This window comes from Miniopterus natalensis, chromosome 2 (assembly GCF_054644295.1).
Source record: "Miniopterus natalensis isolate mMinNat1 chromosome 2, mMinNat1.hap1, whole genome shotgun sequence".
Classification (NCBI taxonomy): Eukaryota; Metazoa; Chordata; class Mammalia; order Chiroptera; family Miniopteridae; genus Miniopterus; species Miniopterus natalensis.
In genome coordinates, this window is record NC_142082.1 from 59,080,930 (window position 1) to 59,097,385 (window position 16,456).

Genomic DNA, 16,456 nt, shown 5'->3' on the forward strand with positions numbered 1-16,456 from the left:
TATCACCTACTCTACGAAGGGTTAAATAAAGGCACAGAGGAATAAATGGTATAAAGAGCAAGAGATCATATTGAAAGAGAGAACTGAGGCCAAAATTTCCTATTAATGTCCTGAGGGCCAGAGGAAGAAATCTTAATATTAACCCAGGGATCTCAACTTGGGCTGCACATTAGAATTACCTAGATATTTAAAAAAATGTTTTCACATGAGCTATAATTTATCCAGTGTGAGTTGGGGTTTAGTCATGAACATTTTTAAAAATTCCCCAGGTAATTCTAATACAGCCAGGGTGAGAGCCACTGCTGGGCCACAGGAATTGAGAAAATGTTTCTAGGGAGAAAAGGTGCATAATACATGAGATGTTTTTAAAAGATTAATCAGCATGAATAGATATGAGGAGAGGCTGGGGACAGGAATTGAGTGATTAAAATGTCTAGGAACATAACAGATGAAAATAACTGTTTTAAAGATCTAAACTTTTTTTTTTTTTTTTTTTTTTTAAGAAGGCTAAGGAAGCCGCTGTGGAGTGATATCAGAAAGGCCTTCATAATTAACAGTGAAGTGGTTCAGACAAGCTGAATGTCACTCTAAGAATTAATATTGTCAGAGCAGCATCTTACAAACTGCGTCTAAAAGTTGCTTAGGTTGCAAGCAGAGGTTAAAATGGCAATTGCCATTTGTTTAGTTACCCATGAAAAGTTCCCTAGGGGAGGTGAGTTTGGAACAGGAGTGGTTGATATTGTTTGTAGAGAGGACAAGCATAAAATAATGCTTTTCATGCCAAAGTTTCTAATACGGTTTTGCGCTTGGAAGTCATGCCTTCCTAATCTTCCATATTGCTATTTCTCTTAAACAAACAAACAAACAAACAAAAATAAATGATTATTAATTGATATATTCAAAATGTAATGAAGAGTATCCTGAAATTCTTTTTGGTATTTTTGCTTCTTTTTTGGGTTTAAAATTATTTCAAAATAAAAATAAACTTTAAACTGTAATGCATTTTTAAATGTATTTAAATATATAAAATGGTCATCTTGAGATGAGAATATACTAAACTCGATATACTAAAGCCTAAAACTTATTTGCTTTTTAAAATGTCTTTGATAGCAATTTCATAACAAATTGATGGGGAAAGTAAAATTTCAGTAGTGGATCAAAAATTTGGCATACTAGTTTGGAAAAAATGTTGTTTTTCCTACTCATGTCATAAAATTCTGTGTGCATGTTGTAGTCTTATGGGAGAGGACTGGTTATATACCAATGATGAATCTGTTTTGGAGGCTCTACAATATCTTTTATTAAAGAAATCTTAGAAACACAAATGTAATGTTTAATAAATGGCCAAGCAGCAATGCTTATAAATATTCCTTGTCTTGAGTCTAACAAGAGATTTAAGGAAGAAGGAAGCAGGATAACAGAAAGTAAATAATATCTTATTTTCACATAAAACAAAACAACTCATGAGGAATACTGAAAAGAGCCATCTTAATATTTTAACAGAGAAAGGCCCAGCCATAATTTATTATCTTTTGTTCTACAATTCACATCTATTTCCAAATGAATTATTTTAGTTAACCTGTTTTTAAAGAGTGCAGAAAAAAGTGAAGTAATATTTTAAGATGTTAAACTTTTAGTTTTTTTTATTTTTATCTATTCCAAGTGCATCATTTATAAGACCACACGTGTGGTAGAAAAGGTATGGAACATGGTCCTGGAAAGCTGGGTAGCAGTCCAACCTTGTTAAAAATATTTTTCATGCTTTATTTTCCTCATCTGTAAATGGAATATTTATGACACAGGTTAACATGTGTGTTGTATATGTATATAGTGCTTGAATAATATCACTCACATATAGTAACATGGGATGTATTAAGTTTAGCTATTAAATATGTTTTAGCTACTAAAATCATAAGCATAATAAATTGACATTGCTCAAAAAAAGAGTAAAAATAAAATAAGTTTGTCTTAGATTTCTTTTGTTTTAGTGAAAACATTCTGACAATTTGTTTATCCTTGGTTCAGTTTTTATCTTTTGGGTAAAGGCTCAGTATTAATGCATGTACCTATGAGTGTAGTGTCCACCCTTGCTAGTTCAAATTGTATTCCTTAATTAGCCTCTTAGCAAACAACCATGTCTCTCAATAGACACTCTAAATGTGGAGTAGTTTGTCACAATTATTTGGTAATCTCTTTCAGTGTAACTCATACAGCAAAAGTGACAATATTCCTGTCACTCCCCAGAAATGTCCCAGCTCTGCGGGTTTCCACATTCAGGAGAATGAAGAAAGCCGTTACGAGGTATGATGTATCTCTATAGAGACCATGCTAGTACTGAGGCATTTGCATTTTCCTAATGATTTCAAATATTGTAAGTTAACCATTATAAATATTTTCTTTGCTCACCTCTTTTACGTTTACATTTTTATACCAGTACTTTTTTAGCAACTTTAAGTAGACAATTTTGGAACAAAAAGCGAACAATAATCTTTTATTTCTTTGGTAATGGTCCATCTATTTCATATAGTCTAGTGTTCTTGTTATTGAATGCAAAGTGTTGATTTTTATCTGTTTTGGAAAAAGTAATAGACAACTTTCTTTCAGAGTTATGTGTTCTTAATTCGTTTTTATTTGAGCTAAAAGATACACCTCTCAGTTGAAAGATTGGTTTACTTCATCCCCTATACTCAAGGAAGATAAAAAAGACAATGGTGTTTAATATAAATAAGCTATATTGGAATTTTTTTCTGTATAATACATACATATTTGTAATTTAGATGGTATCAGAATAGTGCCTGAATCATGTTACATTTCAAGAGTCCAAAAATTTTAAAATACATGGAGCTGACATACATGATTTATACATAATTGCAACTTGAGAATAAGGAAAGAAAAATATTTTACAGATTTAAATAAAGAACTTACTATAATTAAGTAAAGATTTAAACATCCATTGCTATCACATATACATGTTAAGAAATGCTGTGTAAGTTCCTATAGACACTTATATACATAATTAATATGTATTAGTTATGTTGCCTTAAGTTTAACATACTTCAAACCATGCTAATATTTTAATATTTTCTTTAAACTAATTTCAATATAAATTTTGAATTTTTATTAATCTTTTCCCTTTTTTACTATTTTTCTCAGCTTTATCCTTTATTTCACTGTATTTTGAATTTAAAATGAGAATCTTTGCTTTTCTTTTTATAAAATGAATCTATCCACTGTAAAATGTAGATTCTTTTCTTTTCTTTGTGTCTTTCCCTCCCTCCCTCCCTCCCTCCCTCCCTCCCTCCCTTCCTTCCTTCCTTCCTTCCTTCCTTCCTTCCTTCCTTCCTTCTTTCCTTTCATCCTTCCTTTTATTCTTTCAAGCTTTCTGTTGAGAGGCCTATTCCAGTATCAATTATTCTAACATGGTTGGATGCAGAAATCTGTTACCTTTCTTTTTTAAAAAATTGTGATACAAAATACATGACATAAAATTTACCATTGTAATAATTTTTAAGTGAAAGGTTAAGTATGTTCACATTGTTCAATAAAAAATCCATATTTTTAAGAAATGTGTTTCAATAATAAACCTAAATATTAATACATACATATTTATTTCACCTATTTTCCATAGTCATACCATAATGTGATGATAGATGATAGATTAACTAGATAGATAGATGATAGATAGGTGATGATAGATAGATGATATAGATAGATAGATGATAGATAGATAGATATAGATAGATGATAGATAGATGATAGAGATAGATAGATAGATGATAGATGATTGATAGATAGATGATAGATAGATGATAGATGATAGATATAGATAGATAGATGATGATAGATAGATAGATAGATAGATGATAGATTAGATAGATAGATGATAGATAGATATAGATGATAGATAGATGATGATAGATATAGATAGATAGATAGATGATAGATAGATGATGATAGATAGATGATAGATAGATGATAGATAGATAGATAGATGATAGATGATAGATAGATGATGATAGATAGATGATAGATAGATGATAGATAGATAGATAGATGATAGATGATAGATAGATGATGATAGATAGATAGATATAGATAGATGATAGATGGATAATATGTAAGTACATATGTGTGTGTTAATGTATATTCTATTGGTTAATCTGAATGAAATTATTAACTTTGTATTATGACATTAGGTACAAAATAAAACCAAGGCTGATATGACTAGCAAGCTTTTAATCACTCTTAAATTATCATTCTTAAGTTGTCACTCTTAACTTATAACAGTGATTGCTTACAGAGAAATGTTAATATCAGCTATTGGGCAATTTTTGCACTAGACACTGTTCTAAGCACTTCATATGTATTATCAGTTTTCATTTAGCCTAAGATATTACTGAGTATAAAGCATACTTTAATTCATGTACAACTAGGAAAAAAATTCTTTCAATTAAACTTTGATAAGTGCTTATATATGATTTAAATATGTACCCTGATTTAAGATTTGTTAAAATATAAAGAAAAGATTATATTACCATTGTTAAAATACAGCTCATTTAATCCTGACAATAATCTCACTAGGCAGCTACTATTATTATAACCACTTTACAGAAGAGAAACAGGCACACAAAATTTACATAAGTAAATTCACAAAGATAGCAATTAGTGGGGCTGGAATATAAACACAACCACATGGCTTCAGAAACTGCAAGGTCAACTGTTCTGTGATAGCTTAAAAAAAATCACAGATTCCTTGTCAAGAACCATAGAGATTACATATCCATATCGCTGACACATAGCTTAAAGACAAGAAAGATAGAGTAGCTTGCCCTTGGTCACAGAGCTAGCTAGTGACAGCCTGGAACTAGACTCAGGTTTTCTGATTCAGGAGTAACTACCTTCGAAGTACATTAAATTTTTCTAAACATGTGTCTAAGAAAGTAGTTCAAATTTGTAATTTTTTCTTAAGTTTTATTTTAAATAAGGGGTGGAATTTAAACTATCACTTAATTTTTCTGTTTTGAGCAGACCTTCTGTCATTGGGTGCACAGAGCACCAAAATGGTTAAAATAGAAGCAAAGAAATTAATATGTGTACATTGTCTTCATACCATTGATGCATATTACCTTTACTAAGCATCTTTGAGCTATAAGTTTTATTGTCACTTCTTTCTATTATATTACATTGCTTTATCCATGAAAAGGCATAGAAAGTAAGCAGATAGAAAGTTCAGTGTCTATATTCTGCAATCTGTAGGAAAATGTCTCATAGTTATTGGAATTCACACAAGACTGCATTTCAGTATGAGTAGCTGCCCCTGACACTGTTTATGATGCTTGAGCTAAAGTATTTTTACAAAATGATCTAGTGTTCAGTGCATGAATTTTTGAGATAAGAGTTTTTCCTTATAGCAATGAAATCTGAAAATCAACGTCAGATGGAAATCTTAACTCTAAGAGTTAGAGACATTGGTGGAAGAGCTTAAAAATAAGTGTGAATTTCAGGCTCCAGACTTTGAAAATGTGGCAGTTATCGCAAGTGTGAAATTCATGGGTGCAGATGGTAGATGAAGATATCCCAGGAGGGACCACTACTCTAAATCTCTAGACCCAAATAAAGAAAATCATTTTGATAAAGGAAACATTTCTGACCTTCAACATAAATTTACAACACAGGTTTTGCTGGATTCAGAAACTCATGGAAGTTAAATTATCATTGGTTTAACAAACATTCCAATTGTGTAATTTGATAAAATATTTAATATTATAAAATATGTCAATAGAGAGTGAGAGGAGTGTGTCATAAGAGAAAGGAGCTAAAATGTATGAAACCATTACTATTGCTATGTGTCAGATATTTTACATTTATAACTTTATTTGGGACAATAGTGTTCAGGTAAGTATTATTTTCCCCAACTAAAAATGACCTTATGGGTGCACCTTGAGCTTGAGTCATCAAACCAAAGGCACACTAATAGTTATGAGTACAATGAGCTCAGTGTTTGTAATATAACTTAGAACACATCTGTTTAAATTGACAATACAAAACGTAGTAAGAGCAAAATGGTATCATTATCTGGTACTTTAAAAAAAAAAGGAGAGATATAAAACCAAACTTGATCTTGGTTTTTTCTTGTTTTCTTTCCTTTCCTGATTTCTTTTCTGCACTTATCATAGATTAAGCTTAATGTAACTAACTAAATAGGACCTAATTAAACAAGATTTAATATATAAATTTTACATACATATTTCCATTTTCCTGTTCATGATGTATTATGTAGTGATGTTACCCATTAAATTTTAATAAATTCTTTCCATACTTAAAATAAGTATTACAGTTGATAACACTTTTTAAAATATATATATATATCTTTATTGATTTCAGAGAGAGGACAGGAGGGGAGAGAGAGAGAAAGAAACATCAATGATGAGAGAGTCATTGATCTAGCGTGCAACCCAGGCAAGTGCCCTGACCAGGAATTAAACCCCGATCTCCTGGATCCTAGGTCGACGCTCAACCACTGAGCCATGCCCGGCCAGGCGATAACACCTTTTAAATTAAAATAATAGGTTAACCATTTAGTGATATATTTTTGTTGTATTTGTGAGTAATAAAGATTATTAGTTTAATAGTTTTTCACTAATAATACAAAATTTATTTACAAGCCAGTTTATTTATTTTTTCATAAGAATCAACCTTTCTAAACAAATGGAACTACATCAAACTAAAATGTTTTTACACAGTGAAGGAAACTAGCAACAAAACAAAAAGACCATCTACTCAATAGGATAACATACTTGCAAATGGTACATCTGATAAAGGGTTAATATCCAAAATATATAAGAAAATGATATTAAAAAAACCCAACAACAAAAAGCCCACCAAACAAGTCAATAAAAGAATGGGGAGAAGAACTGAATAGTCCTTCCATCAATTAAAAAGTATAGAAGACCAACAGATATATAAAAAGATGCTCAACATCACTAGTCATCAGAGAGATGAAAAATTAAAACCACAATGAGATATCACCTCACACCTGTCAGAATGGCTGCCATCAACAAATCAACAAATAGCTAGTGCTGGTGAGGGTGTGGAGAAAAGGCAACCTGGTACACTGCTGGTGGGAATGTAGATTGGTGCAGCTACTGTGGAAAACAGTATGGAGTTTCCTCCAAGATTATAAAGAGCTGCCATTCAATCAGCAATTCCACCTTTAGGTACTTAGTTGAACAAAACCAAACCACTAATTCATAAAGGTATATGCAACCCGATGTTAATTGCAGAATTAGTAGTAATAGCCAAGTTATAAAAACAATTTAGATGTCCACCAATAGGTGAGGATAAAGATGGAATGTTACTCCACAATAAAAAAGAATGAAATTTTGCCATTTGCAACAACATAGATGGACCTAGAGGGTAATGTGCCAAGTGAAATAAATAAGACACAAACGTCCGTCCTCCCTCCCTCCCCCCTTTCCTTCCTTCCTTCCTTCCTTCCTTCCTTCCTTCCTTCCTTCCTTCCTTCCTTCCTTCCTTCCTTCCTTCCTTCCTTCCTTCCTTCCAATATCCAGCAAATATATCAGAGACACTGTTATGTTATATGCTAAATTCATCATGCTGAGCATGCAAACATGTTTCTTTGTGTCCCAGATGTTATAATCTAAAGGTACATACTCATATTCAATGTGACCATAGAGTGTAAGCAGTGCTAAAGTGAGATATGTTCAAGATTCAAAAAGAGCACATAACAGGAGCAATTTAACCTAGTAGAGGAAAGCTGTAACAATGTTAATGTAAAACTTGAAGGAGTCTACTATGTGAATGATCAGAAGTGGTGTGATGTGTGGTGGTAGAAAAATGAGAAGGATTCTCAAATAGACTGCATGTATGAAGGCCTGATGTTAGGAGAAGGCATCATAGGTTTGAGAAATTTTCACTGGATATTTCTCTTATCAACCAGAGTTCTTTCCTGGTTTTGTTAGCAAGACCTCATCATGCTTCAAAATGCAAGACTTCAAACTTTACATTCTTAGTTAATGTGATATTTGCATACATTTTTAATTATTGAGAATAATGACCATATAATATTTCTCAATGTTTGTTTAATAGAGTTGACTTTAAAATTTTTAAAAACTTAATTTTAAACTCAGATATGCATATTATAAATATATTCTTTACAGATTTGAATTTTTAAATCAAATTTCATCTACAACAATTGCACATATACTATATGTGTGTATAATTATTATATATTATAAATCTGATGTAGGGTTTCATCTGTATGTAGTTGTCCAAATCTTATTTTATAAACAATAATTATTAGCCCCTTATTTTTAAAGAAAGTGTACATTAGTATTTTCCAGAGGCTAAATAAACGCATTTAAATCATGAACTCCACTGGAAATTCATGGAGAAGTTTTCAGTTGAATTCCCTGTATTCCAGCAACAGATATAAATCAACTGTCAAATTTTCAAACAGCTTTAATTTTTTTCAATTACTTAACCCTGTTTAAAGGACAACCATCACCGTCTTCTACTTTTAATTAAACATATTCTGCCAATTTCTTCTTCAACACAAAGTAAGTGGGCTTGGCTTTATTCACAGACAGAGCAGCATTTGACTGATTTGCTGAGGGTGTCAGCAGTGGTCACAAGTTTGACGGACATCCTAAAACTTGTTGTGGCCCAGCTCCTGCTAATTAGTTGTTTGAAGCCACTCTGTGTGCCACAGGCATAGGCTTATCATCCAAAGACATCTTTGCCATTCAGAATGACAGCTGTGATGCAGCTGTTTGTGGAGAGAATGGAGTGTACAGAGAGAGAGGGGAAGGGCCTTTTAAACAAGTGACAGCCATAGTATCTTTCACTGAAGGATCCTGAAGATAATAACAAAGCAACCAAAATGTAGAATACAAAAAGGTGTAAATCAAGTATCTGTTGGATCAGCATGGAAACCTTGCACATGAATGACAATAAATAATATCAGACTGAAAATGAGAGAAAAATACAGCTACCTCAGAGTTCTTTTTAACTCAACTTATTATTTTATGAATTAAGAGTTGCATGTTCTTGTGATTAATACAGGTCAAGCAATTAGCATAAATGTGTGGAGTTTTCAGTGAATTCTGCACACCTGTGGATAATAATGAGGAAGCATGCCAGAAAACCTTGTATTTAAATTCCTGTAGAGTACATGGTCATAAACATTTATTGGGAGGCTAAATATCTCAGGATATTGAAGACAGATTGGGAGGAGTGAAAGTAATATCAACACTTGTGAGAGGAGTATAGAAATGGAAAAGGTAATATAGAGAGTTGATACAAGAAGTGATAACTTCTTTTTAGAAAAGTGTACTTATATTAAAATAATAATGAATGAAATTATTTTACACTCGTTGACTGTGAACTGTGAAGTCCTTTTTTAACTACTATTTTAGGATTTGGAAATCTAAAAGAAAGTCAAAATGTCCATTGTTAGAAATCCATATTGACTAATTAAATTAAATCAAACTTTTTTCACAAAAGCATTTCATTTTATAAAATCCTCACTCTAATTTCCAAATATTCACCAAGAACAATGTGTTTTATAGATACCTAATATTTTATAAAATAAATTTAGTTGTATGTATATAATGTAGGATTTATAAATATGTTCTAAATTATGATGTAAGCTACAGAAATTCTGACACAAAGATTCAAATTTGAAATAGATTTTGGATGTTTCCACTGGTTTTATATATTTGTATAATATAAATATTAATATTGCACTCTGTAGACATATATAATGATTTAACAGAGAACTTATGAGATATTGCTTGGTGTGTTACCATTCTGAAAGGACCAGGGGTGAGATTACAATTAGTCTTCTTATCTGTTCTATAGTACATAAAATTGGGGATATAGATATAAGAATGTTTTACTTATTTAAAATGTTTGAGATAAACATTTGTGCAAAAGAAAGATAATACAAATAATACAAAGTATATAATTTCATCTTGGCTTCATTTTAGATTTTATTCTAACTTTATATACTTTTGAGTTTTAAGATGTAAAAACATTTAACAATAGAAGCATCATGGAAATTCTCTAATTATTGAGGAAGGGTTACCTGAACTTACTTTTTTTTCCATAGATAGTTCAAACAAACAATAAATGTATGTTAAACTGTATGTTTGTGTTGCTTCCATTAAATATAGATTAAATATAGAATAGATTAAGTAGAGGCCCCTTTCAATGTCATTTACTTCTCTAGTTTTAGAATTATAGGAAGCCTAGAAGATCCCTCAGTGACTACAGCATGCTATGAGTGACACAGATGGATTCTGGGGCCAAAACCACCAGGAGAGCCACATTCAGCAGGTCAGGGATGGAGTCAAAATCTGAATTTTTGAAAATTTAAAAAATTTTATAAATATCTAATGAGTTTAATGTGTAAGGTGAGCAGGATAACTGAAGGCAGAGTTTAAATAATGATCAGTATATTAGGTCATTACATTAGTGTCTTACAATTTGAGCATCAGGAACTAGTTTTTTCTTAATAGATAGGAAAAGAGCAGAATAGAGTGAGTTGTATAGAATAGAATAAATAGGCTACAACAGAACAGAATGAGGAGACAAAGAAAAGAGCAAGAAAATAGAAGAGAATAAAAATATTGGGGTGTATGGCATGTAAAGTTATCCAGTATTATTTCCCTTATGTTTTATTTCAATTGTTTATGTTTGTGTACGTTTGAGTGTTTATACTGTGTCTCCAGGTAAAATGGTTACTTATCATGGGTCACGGTCTGAAAGCCACTGATCAAAAGTAGCTCGTACCTACCACTTTTCATTTATCAGTGACTCTCCAAAACTCTTCTATAACTCTGGTTTATATGTGAATAAAGGAAAGCATAGAGAGGCAAATGACTTGCACACTGTTACATGACACATAAGAGGCCATGGCAGGATTCACATCCAGAGGGTCTTGGATAAGTTATGCTCTCAGCCACTGCTCTAATGCTTCTGACAAAGATGGTGGCAGATCCAACATCGGTGACCAGCCTCCTGTCTCACAGGATAATACAGCACTTTTTCACCTCATCGGCTACCACTCCTCTTAGCCTACATTCCAATCATAGGTCAAAGTTTACTGGTCTTATGGATCATTTGGCCTGTAAAATATGCCTTGTAAAAGAGTATCTAGGCTGAGTGAGTGTAAGAAATTCTTTCCTCAGTAACGTCTCTTGATGATTTATAAGAGGACTAATGTATAGCTACACTTACCCAATTTTAAATAAATAAATTTATTAATATATTTTTAACCCACTCACTGGTAAAATAATTTGACTATAAAATCATATTTTAAAAAACGATTAATATTATATTCCATATAACTAGTTTTGAGAAATGCTGGCGTAAATCACCTGTATGCTAAAATTAATTTTCTGAAATTAAAATTAATACTCTTAAAATTTAAGTAAGACCTCAATTTTTAAACAAGATGCATGGCAGAAAATAAAGCAAAACAGAAATAAACATGTGATGTCAAGGTTTTGCGTGCGTGTATATTATCCATACACTTGCTATGGAAGTAAAAGTATTTTTAAAATTTCTGATTATACCTTGCTTTTTAGACAAAATATTCAATGATATATGATTATTTTTATATGTGCATATTTTTCAAATAGCACACTCTCAAAAAGCAGAAATCCACAGACTTTCTTGAGGTTAAATCCTTGCTTCTTTTGGCATTTTATACATTCTAATGTGTCTTTTTGTTTGTTTGTTTTCTAGGCAATGTATATATCTTATTACAAGCATGGTATATTTTTTACTTCTGCTGAGATTTTTTTAAAATATTAAAATGAAATTAATTTTTTTAGTTTCTATATACTTTACAAAATAATAAAGGCAAAATTCAGTGATATGTTGAAATGATTGCACAAACACAGCGGTACAGTGAAGGATGACAGAGTAGTGCTAAACTTTGGGTAGCAGGCAACCTTCTCCTCATCATTAATGTACAAATGTTTGAATTTTATATATAATGACATTTCCTGAACTTGAACACATAAAAATTGCTAAAACTTTATATTGGTCAAAAGTATATTCTATAAAATTCAAGTCCTGCTTATATATATGAAATATAAATAATTTCAGCTTGGCAATTAATATTAAAAATGAACGAATTCGATTTATAGAGTAATATTAAAATAGAAAGTAAATTTATTCATTTCTTAATACTTTATATATGTTAATTATTTAATATGGAACCCTCAATATTTACATCTTAATATTGAAATAAAGTGAGGAGACTACATTACATACAACCTTTCTTTTATAAGTCTGTCCTCTAGCTGCAGAATGTGGCTGTTCCCTGATGCCCAGGAGTTAAACTCTCCTAAATAATTTCATTCACTGTCAACTAAAGATTAAAAAAGCTGTCCTCCCCCCGCAAAAAAAAAACACAATACATGTAGTTTTGATACTGATTGCTAAATTAATGAAGTCCATACATTTCAAATAATATATATTCTATAGACTTCTACCTCTAATAACTTTTGGTCTGGCTGGTGTCACTCACTGGTTCAGCATCAACCCATAAACCAAAAGGTCACCAGTTTGATTGTCAGTCAAGGCATATGCCCCGGTTGCAGACTCAACCTCCAGTAGGGTACATGGAGGAGGCAGTCAATCTATGATGTTTCTCTTTCATTAATGTTTCTATCCCCCTTCCTTCCTCTCTCTCTAAAAAAATTTAAAAATCAATAAAAAGTAAAAATAAATGTATGAACTTTTACGTATGTGAGTTTAGCCCATATCTGCCAACAGAAAAATATTTAAAACATTATTAAATGAAAGAGGTTTATATTTTTTGCAAATTGATCCCATAGCCTTCTACCATCTAATAGTTCTGTTTTGTTGGTGTATATTTATTTTCATCTTTTTAGCCATCAAGGCGAGCTGCTTTCAAATGCATTTTTGGCTGAATTAACTCAATTTTTACTTCAATGGGCATTTAAGACATAATAGCCATTAAAACAAATGATAATATAAAATTTCAGTATATCTCATATTGATATTTAATTTTAAACAATTTGTAGACATGCATGCATTTTTGTATTATTTGCAAAGGGACATCCAGTTTGTTTACTCATTTAATGGCATTGTTATTATATAAGAAGTTTACCATTTGAGACTGTAGACATAAGAAATGTTCAAACCTATGGAGAATTTTTATGAGTTTATTTGAGCCAAACTGACGACAATTGCCAGGAAGCAAAATCTCAAAGGACTGAGAAAATGCTCCAGAATCTGACAGTTTTTGCATTGTATTTTATACATTAGAATCAAAGGAGAAGACATAAGGGGGTTATATGAAATCCTTTGATGATAGATTAGGGGGGTGGGAGAAAGCAAAGAGGGGAAATCTCTGAGCCTGGATAAAAAGTTAAACAGATAGACACATACTTCTTTTTACGTTGGTGGGTATAGGATAGTTAACAATTAACATTTACAGCACATAGAGATGGTATGCAGGGAAACAATAAAATAAAGAGGGATTCTTTGGTCTCCTGCTCTGGTTGGAGATTGTGCCTTGAGAAGTCTAGAAAAAGGGGATTACTATGACATTCCAAAGGAATGTTACTGTAGCTGCAAAAAGACAATAGACAGTTTAGTTAAGGTAAAGATTGACCTTTGTCAAGGAAGCTACTGGCCTAGGACATGACTACCTACCATGACTCATCTTAATTAAGAAGTTTTCATTTTAGACCATCCTATGCAGTTACTTCAGGTCTTTGAGTTTGTAAGGCCACCCTACAGGCCTCCCCTGAACTTGATATGTTTAGTATGTTTCCCCTTTTTCATTCATAAGACCATGGGAAACCCCTGCTCAATGTGGGAAGGAAAAGCAAAAACATTTTGGGTGAGTCTAATCTCGATTCAGCATGTATCTAGTGAACACAATATGGGGAGTATCATCCTAAATTAGACAAATATTGATACAATAAGAAGAGGGAAATTTAAATTGTAAATGGGGATTGAAAAATAGACAAATTGTGATAGTATACAACATAATACTATGCAGCCCTGAAAAGAAGAAACCACTGATACAGTAATAACATGTATGAATCTCAACAGTATTATGCTAAGTGAAAATAAAAAGACATAGATGGCTATATATTGTATGATTTATTGTCCATTACATTCTGGAAAAGGCAAAACTATAGATGCAGAACTCAGATTAGTGGTTGCCAGGATCTGTGGCTTGAGGGCTGGGTATGAACTATAAAGGGGCTCAGAGGAAATTTTTGAAGTGATAAAGAGGTACTGTAATTTGGTTGTAGTTGTAGTTTATAAAAAAAAAAAAAATTGCATTGGGTGGAGTTAAACAGGCAAAGGAGAGTTTATTCAAGAACATTGCAATGGGGAGAGAGAAAGATGGAACTCCACTCTTGAAACAAGAGCAAGAGAGTTTTAAGTATTGGGGTGAGCTAATGGGAAAATATCAGAAAATGTTAGGTTGTAGGTTGGTGGTCAGGCCATCTGTGTTTGCCAATGCTGCTTATCGAATTTAGGTTTCTCCCCTCTTACAGAGACTTAGGAGATAGGAAACTTCTCCATCTTAATGAATACATTTTAAAGTGATAACTATCAGGTCTTTGAGAAAGACATTTCTGAGATGGAAAACTGGCAAGAAAGGAGATTATCATCTCAAAAGGGCAGGTACAGAATTTACAATTGCAAGTTTTTTTCTGTTTTTGTGTTTTTGTGTTTTTGTTTTTTTTTTAAGCAAATGCTCTAAGAAAAGGGAAGCTATGGCCTAGAGTAAGAAACAAGACTGTCTAAAATTTGGTCAAACTGAGGAGAATGTTAGGGCAATTTAGGCTCCATGATTGTGTGTGTTTGTCCGAATTCATAGAACTCTATTCCTAAAAGGATGATTTTCACTGTATGCAAATTATTTCAATGTAAGCTCAATAAGCCTGATATTTAAAAGATGCAGCTATGAAAAAAATGTCATCCTTGCCCAGCCAGAGTAGCTCAGTGGTTGAGCATCGACCTATGATTCAGGATATCATGGTTTGATTCCCAATCAGGGCACATGCCTAGATGCTGGCTCCATCCCCATAGGGGGTGTGCAGGAGGCAGCTGATCAATGATTCTCATCATTGATGTTTCTTTCTCTCTCTCTCCCTTCCTCTCTCTGAAATCAATAATTTGAAAAAAAGATAAGAAAAGAAAACAAAAGAAAAAAGTAAAATTGTCAGCCTTGGTGTAGAATAAGAGCAGTAGAATCATGATGTCATAGAGAAAGGAAAAAGTGAGATCATAACCTCATAGGAAATAAGTCTCTTTCTCTTCTCTATATGTAACATCAAACATCTTTTATGAATGACACGATAATTCATAAACGTAATATATACACAAGATAGCAGGGATCCACTCAGAAATACAAAACAGAGACCCTAGCTGCTATAAATAAAATATGTTTACTTGCATATCTTTCGGGTACTGAACTGTTAAGAAAAGCAAGAAGCTGGTACCCAGAAAAGCATATTTGATTAAAATCAATACACTGGTATATCCATATGCTACACCACACTTTCTATTCTAGCTTTAAAGAATTGGAGCAATTGTCCTATTCTTTCAACAACATCTGATGGACATAGTTATGATGAAAAGCATCTCAGCAGGAGTGAACTTTGCTTTTTGTCATGTGCCTGTTTCTCAGAATGCAACAGTGTAGTAGCGGGGGGGGGGGGGGGGGGACACTTTCTGTATGTTAACTCTCATACTATTGATTGGTTTATTTTAATTCCAGAACCAGAGAGTGTCTACTCTCCTTGTAGTGGTGATTAGAGGACAAAGGTCTCATTTTCACTAGGAACCGAGTGACAAGGGGCTGGGAATGCAAGGAACCAGGATCTCCATGTAGTAGCATACTTTGTGTATCTTATTAACAGGACTCACAAGTTCCTCTCTCCCCATCATTTAGTCATTTCATTGAAAATACAAAAGGCTCATTTAGTAGCACTCCGAGGCATAAGCATCATAGAACCAATCAATCAAAACAAATACTTTTTTTTCTGAGGCTCCCCTGTGACCTTGAGAAGTGTGACGAATGACTTAAAGGATGGAACAGACAGAAGTTTCATGATAAACCAGAAAATTATGTTCTGCTGCATGATGAAGGGAAATAAAAATGGGGAGAGCTAGACATACGTTTAGTTTAAATAGGACTCGATAAATTCTGTAACTGCTTTGTACAGCCTTGGTCCCAGATCAGAGGTGCTCAGCTTGCACAGTAATCAGGACTTTCTCAATAAACCTCGGCCTGTTATGGTTCTTACCACATTTACTTTCTCAATACGATAGTGCTTTACAGCTATCTACTCGATTACGGCCAGAGTTCCTAGCAGTTATTGATAACCACACTGTAGACTTTATATCTCAACCAGCCCAGGCGGGAGGA

At 32.6% G+C, this 16,456-nt stretch overlaps 1 protein-coding gene across 3 annotated transcripts in view; it reads left to right on the top strand.

Moving 5' to 3' along the window:
- Positions 1–16,456, top strand: part of PCDH9 (protocadherin 9) — an 839,859-nt gene that overhangs the window by 306,398 nt on the left and 517,005 nt on the right. For 2 of the 3 annotated variants that reach the window (XM_016200828.2, XM_016200830.2), the window contains exon 3: positions 2,200–2,301. The exons of the other annotated variant lie outside the window; for it this stretch is intronic. In XM_016200828.2, the coding sequence (XP_016056314.1) occupies positions 2,200–2,301 (102 nt within the window). The remainder of the gene's footprint in view (positions 1–2,199; positions 2,302–16,456) is intronic. 3 annotated transcript variants of the gene reach the window in all.